General features: G+C 35.6%; 1 protein-coding gene across 4 annotated transcripts in view; it reads right to left on the bottom strand.

The window, feature by feature from the left end:
- The window catches only part of CCDC7 (coiled-coil domain containing 7), a 263556-nt gene that overhangs the window by 211881 nt on the left and 36366 nt on the right, over positions 1 to 15309 (bottom strand). For all 4 annotated transcript variants that reach the window (XM_044928180.2, XM_044928181.2, XM_025264444.3 and 1 more), the window contains exons 14-16: positions 10567 to 10621; positions 6603 to 6668; positions 3112 to 3333 (exon numbers count right to left, since the gene is read on the bottom strand). In XM_044928180.2, coding sequence (XP_044784115.2) covers positions 3112 to 3333; positions 6603 to 6668; positions 10567 to 10621 — 343 coding nt within the window. The remainder of the gene's footprint in view (positions 1 to 3111; positions 3334 to 6602; positions 6669 to 10566; positions 10622 to 15309) is intronic.

Below are 15309 nucleotides of genomic sequence, written 5' to 3'. Positions count from 1 at the left end.
CAACACCAGCATTATTCTGATACTAAAACCAAAGACACAACAATAAAAGAAAATTACAAATATCCCTGATAAACAAAGATGCAAAAATAACAAAATATTAGCAAATTGATTCTAATAATCTATTAAAAGGATCATACAACATGAGCAAGAGGAATTTCTACCAGGGGTGCATAAATGAGTCATAATCTAGAAATTAGTCAATGAGGTATACCACATTAACAAAATGAATAATTTGGAAGATCATCTCAGTAACTGTAAAAAAACTGAAAGCATTTCACAAAATCCAACATTTATGATAAAAGCTCTCAATTAAGTGGGTATAGAGGGAAAGAAAATACTCAACATAAAACTGGCCATGTATGATAAACCCATAGATAACATCACACTCAAAAGTGAAAAGCTGAAAGCAATTCCTCTAAGATCAAAAATAAGAAAAGTATGCCCATTCTTGCTGCTTTTATCCAACATATTAATGGAATTCCTAGACAGAGCAATTTGGCAAAAAACAAACAAAAGGTGTCTACATTGGAAAAGAGGAAATAAATCTGTCACCATATTCAGATGACATGATAGAGAAAACCCTAAAGACTAACCCAAAACTGTTAGAATAAATAAAGTTGCAGGATATACAACTGATGAATAGCAATCTATTGTATTTTTACATACTAAAAATGAACTATCTAAAAGAGAAGTCAAGAAAGCAATCCCATTTGCAATTGCATCAAAAAGAATAAAATACCTAGGAATAAATTTAACCAAGGAGGTGAAAGACTTATACACCAAAAACTATATGATACTGATGGAATAAGACAGAAATAAGTGGAAAGATAGTCTATGCTCATGGATTGGAAGAATTAATACTGTTAAAATGTCCATACTATACAAAACAATCTATAGAATCCATGAAATCTATCAAAATTCCAATGACATTTTTCACAGAAATAAAATAAATAATTCTCAAATATGTATGGGACCACAAAAGATGCTGAATAGTCAGAGGAATCTTGAAAAAGAATAACAAAGCTGGAGGCACCATGTGCCCAATTTCATATTATAGTTATCATATTCTATGGCAATCAAATCAGTATGAGATGTGGGGAGGAAAACAGACATATGGATTAATGGAACCAAGTAGAGAACCCAGAGGTAAACACACATACACATGGTCAATCAATTTATGATGAAGGAGCCTCAAATATACAAAAGAGAAAAGACAATCTCTTCAATAAATGGTGTTGGGAACCTGGAAAATCACATGCAAAGTATGAAACTGGACCATTTTCTTACACCATATACAAAAATTAATTTTAAATGAATTAAACACTTGAATGTAAGACATGAAACTATAAAGCTTCTAAAAGAAACATAGGCAACAAGCTTAACATAGGTCTTACTGAATTTGGGTGTCTGACATCAACAACAAAAATAAAGTGGAATTACATCAAACTAAAAAGCTTCTGCACATCAAAGGAAACCATCAACATAATGAAATGGCACCCTACTAAATGGGAGAAAACATCTAAAAATCACTTATCTAAAAAAGGGTTAATATCCCAAAATACAAAAAGAACTCATACAACTCAATTGCAACACAAACAAAAAAACTGAATCAATCTGAGTTAAAAATGAACAGCTGATCTGAATAGACATTCTATGAAAGAAAACATACAGGTGGCCAACAGATACATGAAACGATGCTCAACATCACTAATCATCAGAGAAATACAAATCAAAACCAAAATGAGATATTACTGCACACCTGTCAGAATTGTTATTAGCTAAAAAAACAAGAAATAACAAGTATTAGCAAGAATGCAGATAAAAGGGAACCCTTGCACACCGTTGATGAGAATGTAAATTGGTGAAGCCATTATGGAAAAAAGTACGGCAGTTCCTCAAAAAATCTACAACTAGACCTACTAGATGATCCAGGCAATATGCACTTTTAGATATTTTTCCAAAATAAATAACAACACTAACTAGAGAAGATATATGTATCCTATGTTCACTGCAGCATTATTTACATTAGTCAAGATGTGGAAACAGTCTGTATATCCATTGATGGGTGAATGGATAAAGAAAACATCACATATGTACATATATTCCCTGGTGTCTCAGACAGTAAAGAATCTGCATGCAATGCGGGAGACCTGGGTTCAACTCCTGGGTTGGAAAAATCCCCTTGAGAAGGGAATGGCAACTCACTCCAGTATTCTTGCCTGGAAAACTCCATGGACAGAGGAGCCTGGTAGGCTACAGTCCATGAGGTCACAAAGAGTCAGACATGACTGTACAACTAACATTTACACACACACATACATATACATACAGTAAAATATTATTCAGACATGAAAAATAATGAAACTTTTCCATTTGTGACAACATGGATGGATGTTGAGAGCGCTGTGCTAAGTCAAATAAGTCAGACAGGGAAAGACAAATACCATACAATCTCACTCATACGTGTAATCTAAAACAAAATGAAAACTGTGCTCATAGATACAGAGAACAGATTGGTAGTTGCCAGAGGCATGGATTTGCGGGTGGGCAAAACGGGTGACAGGAGTCAAAAGGTACAAACTTCTATTTTAAACAATTCCAAGTGGTGTAAAGTACAGCACAGTGACCACAGTTAATAATACTGCATTGCATAGTTGAAAGCTGCTACTACAGCAAATCTTAAAAGTTCTCGTCACAAGAAAAAAATTCTGTAATTATGTACAATGTTATTAACTAGATTTATTGTGGCGATTCAGTAACAGTATACACAAAATACTGACTCATTAATTTGTATACCTGAAAATGTCAATTGTATTTCAATAAAAATTTTTTAATATAAAACAATTTTATATCTGACAAGTCTACCATATCAACTATCCTAAAAAAAATGCAAATATTTGGATTACTAAAAACCCACAAAAATCAACACATATTTAATTTAGATTTGAATTCAAGATGTTAATGAACTGATACATCCAAAAGGAACAATTCTAAGTAAAAAAAAAAAAAAAAGCATAGAAAAATTTAAAAAATAATATACAAATGAAGCTAATATAAAAGGGTAAATTTCTTACTGCACATATTACTGTTTCTATTTTGGTTATTTCTTACCTGTGGATATGTAATTTTATCATTTGTTTTTTGTCCACCTGAATCGCCCACTACTGCTTTTCTTGTTTCATTTTCCAATAGTATATATTTTGAATCTTCACCTTTAACTTTTAATTTACCAGTACCCATTTCTGTGGTTGTCTTGGTCTTTGCCTCACTTTTAAGAAACTCCTTTTCTTGATTTAGGAAATAGGCAAGTTGCTGCTTAGCTCTTTCAGCTTCCTGTTTTTAAAAGAGTAACTGTCAAGTATCATTTCTGTGACATTTTCCTGCCAATATTATAATTTTCAGGACTCTTCATATATTCATGCCCATACTAATTCTCAATTTTATTTTTACAGAGTAAAAGAAAGCTAAATTAAACCATTGGTATAATACATAGTTTAACAGATTCATAATTAAAATTAAAAACTATGAAGAAATCTCTTCTACTTAAACAGCTATTTTTATACCCAAGAGGTTCTCCTGCCCAGTTTTTTAAGGTTCTAGTTATAATATAGGCACAATAAAAGTTAATAAAATGCATACATTATAGAAGGTGATAGAATGTACCCAAGATAATTAAGACCTATAATATCAAATAGCAAATGTGAAAAATAATTTATTTCTTCTAGAACTAAATCTTTCTTTAAAAGTCACTTTTAATAAATTTTAGTTTCATAAAATTAAGTTACGTGTATAAAATAACACATAAATCAAAAAAAGTTCACAATCTCCCTACAAACAGAAAATGTACTGTTGACATATATACTTTTAAATTATTTCTAAATATGCTAGTGCTGCTGCTGCTGCTAAGTCGCTGCTAAGTCGTGTCTGACTCTGTGCGACCCCACAGACAGCAGCCCACCAGGCTCCCCCGTCCCTGGGATTCTCCAGGCAAGAAAACTGGAGTGGGTTGCCATTTCCTTCTCCAATGCATGAAAGTGAAAAGTGAAAGTGAAGTCACTCAGTCGTGTCCGACTCTTAGCGACCCCATGGATTGCAGCCCACCAGGCTCCTCTGTCCATATGCATATATAAATTTTAAATTTTTATCCAGATTGGATCATACTATACACACACATATATGATCTTTTCATTAAATAATGTCACAGTAAGTTCTCATTGGAGAAGGCAACAACAACCCACTCCAGTTTTCTTGCCTGGAGAATCCCATGGACAGAGGAGCCTGGCAGGCTACAGTCCATAGGGTTGCAAGAATCGGACATGACTTAGTGACTAAAGAGAAAGAGAGATATTCCCATGATGATAAATATACATCCAAATTAGAACAGCTAACAGTAATGAAGTCGCTCAGTCCTGTTTGACTCTGTGACCCCATGGACTGTACAGTCCATGGAATTCTCTAGGCCAGAATACTGGAGTGGGTAGCCTTTCCCTTCTCCAGGGTATCTTCCCAACCCAGGGATTGAACCCAGGTCTCCCGAACTGCAGGTGAATTCTTTACCAGCTGAGCTACCAGGGAAGCCCTAGGTAACAAGTAAATTTTAATAATATATCTTAACTAATTTAGCAAATTTCTTATCAATGGAGATATTGGAAATTTTAAAACTTTTGCTATTAAAAATTTCCTATTCTACATACTTTTACAAACTTTGTACACCTTTTTATTATTTACAATAAATTTTAGAAGTGGAATGGTTCACTGTAAAGACTATGTCTTTCCTAGACTTTCTCTATATATTTTCTTCCAGAGAAGTATCAATCTATACTGACAATAGAAGTATATGAAAGTAATATATGTATATTTTGTATATATTTGTATATATATGAAAGTAATAGAAGTATATGAAAGACCTATATATATTTTCTTCCAGAGAAGTATCAATCTATACTGACAATAGAAGTATATGAAAGTAATATATGTATATTTTGTATATATTTGTATATATATGAAAGTAATAGAAGTATATGAAAGACCTGCTCATCTCAACATAAATCCACAAATATTAAATATTTCTGTTCCTTCAATTAAAAAAAAAGTAGGTAAAATATATCTGTACTGCTGTTATTTTAATGTTTTTTATTTGGCTGTACTGAGTCTTAGTTGCAGCACACAGGATCTTCACTGCCCTGTGCAGGATCTTTGAAGCATGTGAGCTCTTAGCTGCAGCCTGCAGGATCTAGTTCCCTAACCAGGGATTGAACCCAGCACCCCTGCACTGGAAGCATGGAGGCTTAACCACTGAACCACCCTCTCTCTGTTATTTTTAAATTGCATTTACTTGGTAATTCGTAGAGCTGAATATATTTGTATGCATTTATTGGCAATGTGTGTTTTTCAATTGACGTGCCTATGTCCTTTGTCTATTGAGGAGGAAGACTATCCATATTTTCTGTAGATATGTAAAAGACTTTGATATGGAACACTTTATAAAGATCTTCCATTTATCTTTATATCTTACAAAATTTTAACCATACAAGCTTTATTTTATATATATATAGCCAAATATGTTAACATATTCTTTTTTGGTATAATGCTTAGAAAGCCCTGCTTTAGCCAAGACATGTAATTGTTATTCAGTGTTTCTTCCAATTTATGGACTTCCCTGGTGGCTCAGACGGTAAAGCATCTGTCTACAATGTGAGAGACCTGGGTTCGATCCCTGGGTTGGGAAGATTCCCTGGAGAAGGAAATGGCAACCCACTCCAGTACTCTTGCCTTGAAAATCCCATGGACGGAGGAGTCTGGTGCAGGCTACTATCCATGGGGTCGCAAAGAGTCGGGCACAACTGAGCGACTTCACTTACTACATAGTTCACTTATTATCCCTAAATCTTAAATCAATTTGTAATTTGTTTCAGTACATTAAATCAACTAGAAATCATAAGTTTTTCATAGTAGTTTACTTTTGTGACTTTTATCCTTCTATAAAAAATTTATTTAATAAGCAAAACAATAAAATACAAAATTATTATATTCATTTGAATCTGTTTCTGGACTTTTCATTCAGTACCAAATCTAGAACCACACTGCTTTAGTAATATATTTTTATGTCTTATATTAATTTTTGATGAGCAAATTATTGTTCTTCTGTAAAATAACCAGGTTCTTATCTCAATATATCTTATAATTCTGCTAAGCTCAAAAAGACTCCATCTATATCTAGAAATAAATTGCTTTAAGTGTATACATCAGTTCTCTCTCTAGCTTACTATTTTGGAGAGAATGAATATCAAATTTTATCAATATATTTCTACTACATTAGTTGTGTCCGACTCTTTGCGACCCCATGGGCTGCAGCCTATCAGGCTCCTCTGTCCATGGGATTCTCCAGGCAAGAGTACTGGAGTGGGTTGCCATTTTCTTCTCCAAGAGATCTTCCTGACCCAGTGATTGAACCCAGGTCTCCCAATGAAAATACTATAAGCTGGCAAAACAATATATAGTATAGATTCTTGCTTTACAAATTAAAAATTATTCATTTAAAAAGTTGTTTAAGGACATTTTCTTCAATTTTTCACAATATGAAGGAACATGACATCTTTTACCTGTAAAGCTTGTTTCAGCTGTTCCCGAAGAACTTTGTTCTCAATTTCCAGAGCATGTGCTACTTTCTAGGATGTAATATGGGGTGGGGGAGAATAGTATTCATTTTTTTTAACTAATTTATTGTCATAATTATTATCTTTCTAAAACCCATAGATAGTCAAGATGATGACTTGAGCACAAACATTTACTATACACTTCTTAGGCATAATGACAGATAACTTATAGCTCAGTTGGTGAAGAATCTGCCTGCAATGTAGGAGACCCTGGTTCAATTCCTGGGTTGGGAGGATCCCCTGGAGAAGGGCTAGGCTATCAACTCCAGTATTCTTGGGCTTCCTTGGTGTCTCAGCTGATACAAGAATCCACCTGCAATGTGGGAGACCTGGGCTCAAATTCCTGGCCCTGGGATGGGAAGATCTCCTGGTGAAGGGAATGGCTACCCACTCCAGTATTCTGGCCTGGAGAATTCCATAAACTGTTTAGTCCATGGGGTTGCACAGAGTTGGACAGTGACTTTCACTTTCACTTTCCTAAGAATATAGCAGAATCCAGAGCTTCAGCAACATGACATTCCCAACGTTCAAGACACAATTAAGAGTAATTCGAATTTGAGACTTACTCTTAAAAGAAAATCTACAGGGAAGGTGATTGAAGATGGGGGATAGCAAGAACCTCTTCCCATGGATCAACAAATATACACCTGCAAAGAGATCAACTCCCTGTGAAAAGAACCTTAGAACTAGTCAAACATGCTCCACAACAAACAATAAAAAGGACTACATCAAGACAGGTAGTAGAGGAAAAGAAACATTCTCACTAATAACCATACCCCCAGCATGATGGCACACAACAGAGAGGGATCTCACCAGACAGGCACTTTTGCCAGGGGAGCAAAGGGTTGGTGCCCACGTCAGGAACCTTGGCTCCTGGATCTACACCAGAGACAGGAACCCCTGAAATGCCTGGCTTTGAAAAGCAATAGGGCTGACATCCAGTGGTCCCAAAGTGCTATAGAAAACTGAGACTCCCTCTTAAACAAGGGCTTGAAAGTGAAAGTGAAGTCGCTCAGTTTGCGTCCAACTCTTTGCGACCCCATGGACTATAGCCCACCAGGCTCCTCTGTTCATGGGATTCTCCAGGCAAGAATACTGGAGTGGGTTGCCATTTCCTTCTCCAGGGGATCTTCCTGACCCAGGGATCAAACCCAGGTCTCCTGCATTGCAGGCAGATGCTTTAACCTCTGAGCCACCAGCTTACATGTGCTCAATTAAACTATGACAAAAGCAGCAAGAATATACAATGAGGAAAAAAGAGCCTCTTCAGTAACTGGTATTTGGAGTAGAGTGGAATTGGATTACCTTTTACATCATATACAAAAATAATCTCAAATGGATTAAAGGCTTAAATATAAGACCTGAAACCATAAAACATATAGAAGAAAACACAGGCAGTTAGCTCTCTGAAATAGGTCTTAGCCACATTTTCTGTATATGTCTCAACAAAAGGAAACAAAAGTAAAAATAAATGGAACTACATCAAACTAAAAAGTTTTCATACAGTCAAAGTATCAGCAAAACAATACAGTTACCTAGTAAATGGGAGACGATATCTGCAAATAATATATCCAATAAGGGATAAATATCCAAAATATACAAAGAACTTGTACAAGTCAACATCAAAAGATCAAACCTAGAGGGGTGGGATAGGGAGGGAGATGGGAGGGAGGTTCAAAAGGGAGGTGATATATGTATATCTATGGCTGATTCATGTTGAGATTTGACAGAAAACAAGAAAATTGTGTAAAGCAATTATCCTTCAGTTAAAAAATAAATGAATTAAAAAAAAAAACAAAACCTGGGCAGAGTACCTAAACAGACATTCTTCCAAAGGAGACAAACAGACAACCAATACATAAAAAGATACTCAATATCACTAATAATCTGGGAAATACAAACTAAAACCACAGTGAGATATTCCCTTTTCCCAGTCAGAATCATGAGTATCAAAAAGAAAAGAAATAACAAGGGGAAGGATATCAGGAAAAGGGAAAATTGGTACAGCCATTGTGGAAAGTAGAATAGAGATTCCTCAAAAAATTAAAAATAGAATGGCCATATGATCCAATAATTTCACTTCTAGGTACTTACCACCTCCCCCAAATTCAATAATATATTTACTTCTACCTTCACTGCAATCCCTGTTATTTTGTTAAAGCAGTCTGAAGGGATTAATACATGGCCCAAATGAACTAAAACACTAGTTTAAAGACTTAAAACATGATGGAATTATAATTTTTTAAATACACAAAATGCTGTTCTATATAAAATCGCAACAGATTTCTAAAATGGCCTCCAGGATCTCCATTCCTAAGGTTATACTCTGTATAGTCCACTCCTTTTGAATGTGGATACCACCTATGACTTGCTTTTAGCCAAGAGAATATTGCACAGTGATGAGATTCCACTTTCTTTATTAGACTGCACTACATAGTTGACCTTTGAACAAGATGGGTTTGAACCACATGAGTCCACTTATACAAGGATATTTTTAAGTGAATATAGTACCTATATTTTCACTTTACAGATGTTTAACTAAATGTGGGAGAAGTTTATGTCTGGTTAGAGATCACAATATTTGGAATCAAAGAACTAGGGTTTAAGTCCTGATTCTATCCAAGTCATTTTACCTTTGTGCCTTTCAGCGAGTCATTTATCAATTCTTTTGTTTCTGAAGCAGAGACAGCAGTATGCAAATTTTCAACTGTGAGGGAGTGGGTGGTATCCCTAACTCTCATGTTCAAGGATCTATTATATAGCTACAGTGAAAAGGTATCATTCATGATCATGTTATTCATGTTATATTACATAAGACTGTCTTAGCAAAAAAGAAAAAAGAGAGAGAAAGAGACTCTTAGCTGGCCTTTAAGAAGATGTAAGATGCTATAATGTAAACTGTTTGTGGAGAAGGCCACTGGCTAAGTGCCCCAGTCCAACAACTGCAAAGAGAACTTAAATTTGCCACTTCCACTTGAGCTTGGAAGAAGACCCCCAAGTGACCCCCCCCCCAAAAAAAAGAGCCTAGCCAACACCATGATTGCAGTTTGGTGAGTCCTTGAGCACAGGATACAGCTAAGCCATGCTCAGACTCCTAAGCCATTCAAACCATGAAAACAATTTCATTATTTTAAGCTGCAAAATGTGAGGTAACTTGTTATGCAGGAATAGAAAACTAATACCATAAAGTTGTTCCTTTTATATTCAGTATCTCAAGAAGTATTCTCATTTTCTTCCCAAATTTATGCTATTTGATTCTTGAAACATGAAAGTATATACTTGTGGGACAGTTAAGTCCAGTCACTCACTGGAAGAGAGTAACCAAACGGGTGACATGATGCTCTGATGGTTAAGAAGTTTTAACTTTCAGCAAAAGAAAGTTTATCAAAGAGAAGATAAAATAAAGGGTTACTTGTATTCTTTTCAGAATACACATGGATCACATGAAAAAGAGTGAGCTATAATAACAATCTCTGAAATATTTTCCTATTTGCCTCTTGCATCTCACACCTTTCTGAGATAGATGGGACAGCTATTATTTTACCCATTTTAGTGATAAAAGACAAAGTTTAAGTAGGTTAAAGGGACTTGTCCAATGTCACTTAACTAGTAAATCTGTTCTGACTCATAATATGGTATTCTTTCCTCTATGACGTTGCCTATAATTGAGTGAATAACAGTAATTTTTATAACCTTGACAGTATACATATCTGAATTCACCATTTGATTTTCTAAAACTTGCTGAAAAAAGTCAACCAATAGTAAAGAAGCATTGTAAGAAGAAATTTAGTACACATGCACACACACAAACACACATATACCTGTATTCACATACATATGTTGTCTATATAAACAGTTATCAGAGCATTATTAATCAAATTTAGATGCACAGGGAGAGATTCTGTGTTACCTGGACTTGAGGCATATTTTCTTTCACTTTAAGCTCTTTCCCTACAGACTTCTTCCTGAAAAAGAAATATTTTTAAATATATCATGATGTTTTATGATATCTGATGACTATGTTTTCTTGATGAGTACTTAAATCATTTTAAAGAAATGAAATATTGAGAGGTGCACTCAACATGATGGAGTAGGAACACCCTGAACCTAACCTCCTCCCAGAGGCACATCAATTAGAACTATTTACAGAGCAACTATTGATGAGAATGACATGAAGACCACCAGAGAAGATTTTCCACAAATAAAGATATAATGAAGTTAATTACTATAATGAGATGAATATGAAGGGCAAAGACTCAGTATAGTGAAGAAGTACGCTCCTGAGTAGGTGACCCACAAATGGCAGCACAATCACAACTGCAGTGGTTCTCCCCCAAGGAATGTGGGGTCTGAGTTCCACATCAGGCTCCCTACCCCAGGGGTGCTATACTGAGAAGACAAATCCCAAGAATATCTGGCTGTGAAGGACAATAGGGCTTGCATATTGGAGAGCAAGAGGGCTGAATCTATGTAGGAAATACAGAGCCTACTCTTACAAGGAGCATGCAAATCTCATATTCTCTTAGTCCCCCAGTACAGGGGCAGTAATTTAAAAGAAGCCATGGGGCTTCCTTGGTGGTCCAGTGGTTAAGAACCTGCTTTCCAATTCAGGGGACACAGGTTCAATCCCTGGTCAGGGCACTAAGATCCCATATGCCATGGGGCAACTAAGCCTGCATGCCACAACTACAGAGCCCAAGCACTACAACAAAGATCCCGCAAACTGCAACTAAGATCCAATGCAGTCAAAAATTAAATAAATAAATATTTTTAAAAAATAAGTAAAAGAAGCCAGGGTTTGACCCAGTTGCTGATCTTGGAGAGCCTCCTAGAGAAGCAGGAGGCAGCTGAGACTCCCTCTGGGGACACAGAGGCTGGTGGCAGCCATTTTTGTGAGCTCATTCCACCATGAGGACAAAGTGCTGGCAGAACCATTTTAGAGTCTTCCCTTTAGACTATTAGTAGTTAGTCTAATAGTCTAATTGGCTTATCCACTCACCAGCCAACTGACACTAACCCAAGACATCCCTGAACCCCAGCCTGGGTACCCAGCCCTGTCCACCAGAAGGCCAGCAGCCACTACATGAGGCATGGTCTAGCACCCTACCTCAGGAAACAAAAAATTTCAAATAAACAATCTCACCTTACACCTAAAGGAATTAGAAAAAGAACAAAGTCCAAAAATTAGTAGAAGGAAAGAAAAAAGAGGTTGGAGCAGAAATAAATGAAATAAAGATTTCAAAGAAATTTTGAAGATCTATAAAACTAACAGCTGGTTTTGAAAAGTTAAACAAAATTGATAAAACTTTATCCCAACTAAAAGAAGAAAGAAAGAGGGGGCCCAAATAAATAGAAAATGAAAGAGAAGTTATAAAAAATTTAAAGAAGTTACAACACACACCACAGAAATACATAAGAGATTAGCACAATTATACACAATAAAATGGACAAGTTAGGAAAAAATGGACAAATTCCTAGAAACAGACAATTTCCCAAGACTGAATCAGGAAAAAGAAAATACGAACATCACGATTACTAGAAATAAAATTGAATCAGTAATCAAAAAATTCCCAATGAAAGAAAATCCACAATAAGATCATTTCATAGGTTAGTTTTACCAAACATTTAAAAAATAATTAACACTTAGCCTTCCCAAACTATTCAAAAACTTAGAGAGAAAGGAACACTCTGAACTCATTCTATGAGGCCAGCAAAACCCTGATATTAAAACTAAACAAAGACACCACAAAAAAGGAAAGTTACAGATCAACATCACTGATAAATATAGATATAAAAATCAAAAAAATATTAGCAAACCAAATTCAACAATATACTAAAAGAATTATAGGACTTCCCTGGTGGCCCAGTAGTGACAGTCTGCCTGCCAATGCAGGTGACATGGATCTGATCCCTACTCCAGGAAGATCCCATATGCTGTGCAGCTACTAAGCCCATGCACCACAACTACTGAACGCATGCTTTAGTCCGTGTGCCACAAGAGAAGCCACTGCAATGAGAAGCCTGTGCACCACAACTGGAGAGTAGACACTGCTCACTGCAACTAGAGAAAGCCTGCACGCAGAAATGAGGACCCAGTGCAGCCACAGATAAATATTATATGATCATCTCAATAGATGAAGAAAAACTTTTGACTAAGTTCAAAATCCATTTACGAGAAAAACTCTAAACAAAGTAGATACAAAGGAAATATACCTCAACATAATAAATGTCCTATATGACAAACCCAAAGCCAACAACATACTCTATGAGAAAAAACTGAAAACATTTCCTCTAACATCAAGAACAAGACAAGAATGCCCACCACTTTTATTCAGTATTTTCCAGCCACAGCAATCAGACAAAACAAAGCATAAAAGGAATCCAAATTGGAAAAGAAGAAATAAAACTGTCATTGTTTCCACATGACATTATATTTAGAAAATCCTAAATATGCTATCAAAAAAATTATTAGAAATAAGTGAACTCAGTAATGTTGAAGGATATAAAATAAAGATACAGAAATCTGATGTGTCTCATACACTAACAACAGACTATTAGAGAAATTAAGGTGAGTCCTTTCACTGTTCATTTGAAACTACAACCACATTGTTATTAATTATACCCCAATGCAATGGTACCCCACTCCAGTACTCTTGCCTGGAAAATCCCATCGACAGAGGAGGCTGGTAGGCTGCAGTCCATGGGGTCGCTAAGAGTCGGACACGACTGAGCGACTTCACTTTCATGCATTGGAGAAGGAAATGGCAACCCACTCCGGTGTTGTTGCCTGGAGAATCCCAGGGACAGGGGAGCCTGGTGGGCTGCCGTCTATGGGGTCACACAGCATAGCATAGCAATGCAAAATAAAAAGTTAAAAAAAGAGAGAAATTAAGAAAACAATCCTAGTCACAATTGCATCAAAAAAGAATAAAGTACTTAGGAATAAATCTCAAGGAGGTACAAGACCTGTACCTTGATGCCCATAAGAAAATGATAAAAGAATTAAAAATAACATAAGCAAGTGGAAAAATAGTTCATGTTCATCAATCAGAAGAATTAACACTGTTAAAATGACCATACCATTCACAGAAATCTATCTATATAAAAATACCAAAGGCATTTTTCACAGAACTAGAACAAATAATCCTAAAATTTCTATGGCAACACAAAAGACCCCAAATATCCAAAACAATCATGGAAAAAAAGAACAAAACTAGTGGTTATCATGTACCCAGATTCCAAGATTTGGTAATACAGTTTGAAATCAGAGCATAAAAACAGACACACAATTCAATGAAACAGAATAGAAAGCCCAAAAATAAATCCATATGTATGTGGTCAATGAATCTAAGACAATGAAGGCAAAAATGTACAATGGGGAAAAAAGCATCCTCTTCAATAAACAATGCTGGGAAAACTAAACAGTTACATGTAAAAGAATTATATTGGACTACATTCTCACACCACATACAAAAATAAACTCAAAGACTTAAATATAAGACCTAAAACCATAAAATTTCTAGAAGAAAACGTAAGTGGTACACTCTTTGACATTGATGTTAGCCATATTTTTGACATACGTCTCCCCAGGCAAGAGAAACAAGAAAAAGTAAACAAATGGAACTACATCAAATTAAAAAGCTTTGCACAGCAAAGGAAACTATCAACAGAATGAAAAGTCAAGCTACTATATGGGAGAAGATATTTCCAAATAATATATCTGATAAGGGTCAATATTCAAATACAAAAAACTTCCACAACTTAACATTTAATAAAAACCCAAAACCTGATTTTAAAATGGCAGAGAATCTGAATAGATATTTTTTTAAGCAAGGCATCTAGACAGCTGACAAGGTACATGAAAAGATGCTCAACAGTACTAATCATCAGGGAAACGCAAATTAAAATCTCAATGATATATCTTTACACCTGTCAGAATGGCTATTATCAAAAAGACAACAAGTAAGTGCTGGCAAAAATGTAAAGAAAAGGGAATTCATGGCGCTTTGATGTTGGGAAAGTAAATTGGTGAAGTCACTATGAAAACCAGTACAAGAGTTCTCCAAAAAATTAAAAATAATACTACCACATGATCCAGCAAATCTACTTCAAGTATTTTTCCAAAGAAAACAAAAATAGTCTCCCCAAAATGCCCCACGTTTATTGTAGCATTGTTTACAATTGCCAAGTCATGAAAGCAAGTACTTAAGTACCCATCAACAGATGAATGGATAAAGATGTGGTGTATGTATGTGTGACATATACATACAAATACACACACACACACACATGTGTATGTGCTTAGTCGCTCAGTCGTGTCTTTGCAACCCCATGGATTGTAGCCTGCCAGGCTCCTCTGTCAATGGGGATTCTCCAAGCAAGAATACTGCAGTGGGCTGTCCAGGGGATCTTCCCAACCCAGGGATTGAATCCCCATCTCCCGCACTACAGGCAGATTCTTTACCGTCTGAGCCACCAGAGAAGCCCCATATATATATGTGTGTGTGTATACACATACATACATACACACACACATATATATATATGACAGAAAATAACTCAGCCATATAAAAGAATGAAATCCTGCCATCTGTGACAAAATGGATAGACCTAGAGGCTATTATGCTAAATGAAATAAGTCAGGTAAAGAAAA

The sequence above is a fragment of the Bubalus bubalis genome, chromosome 14 (assembly GCF_019923935.1).
Source record: "Bubalus bubalis isolate 160015118507 breed Murrah chromosome 14, NDDB_SH_1, whole genome shotgun sequence".
Taxonomy (NCBI): domain Eukaryota; kingdom Metazoa; phylum Chordata; class Mammalia; order Artiodactyla; family Bovidae; genus Bubalus; species Bubalus bubalis.
The sequence above is the reverse complement of the archived record's forward strand: the minus strand, read 5'-3'. Positions and strand labels throughout refer to the sequence as shown.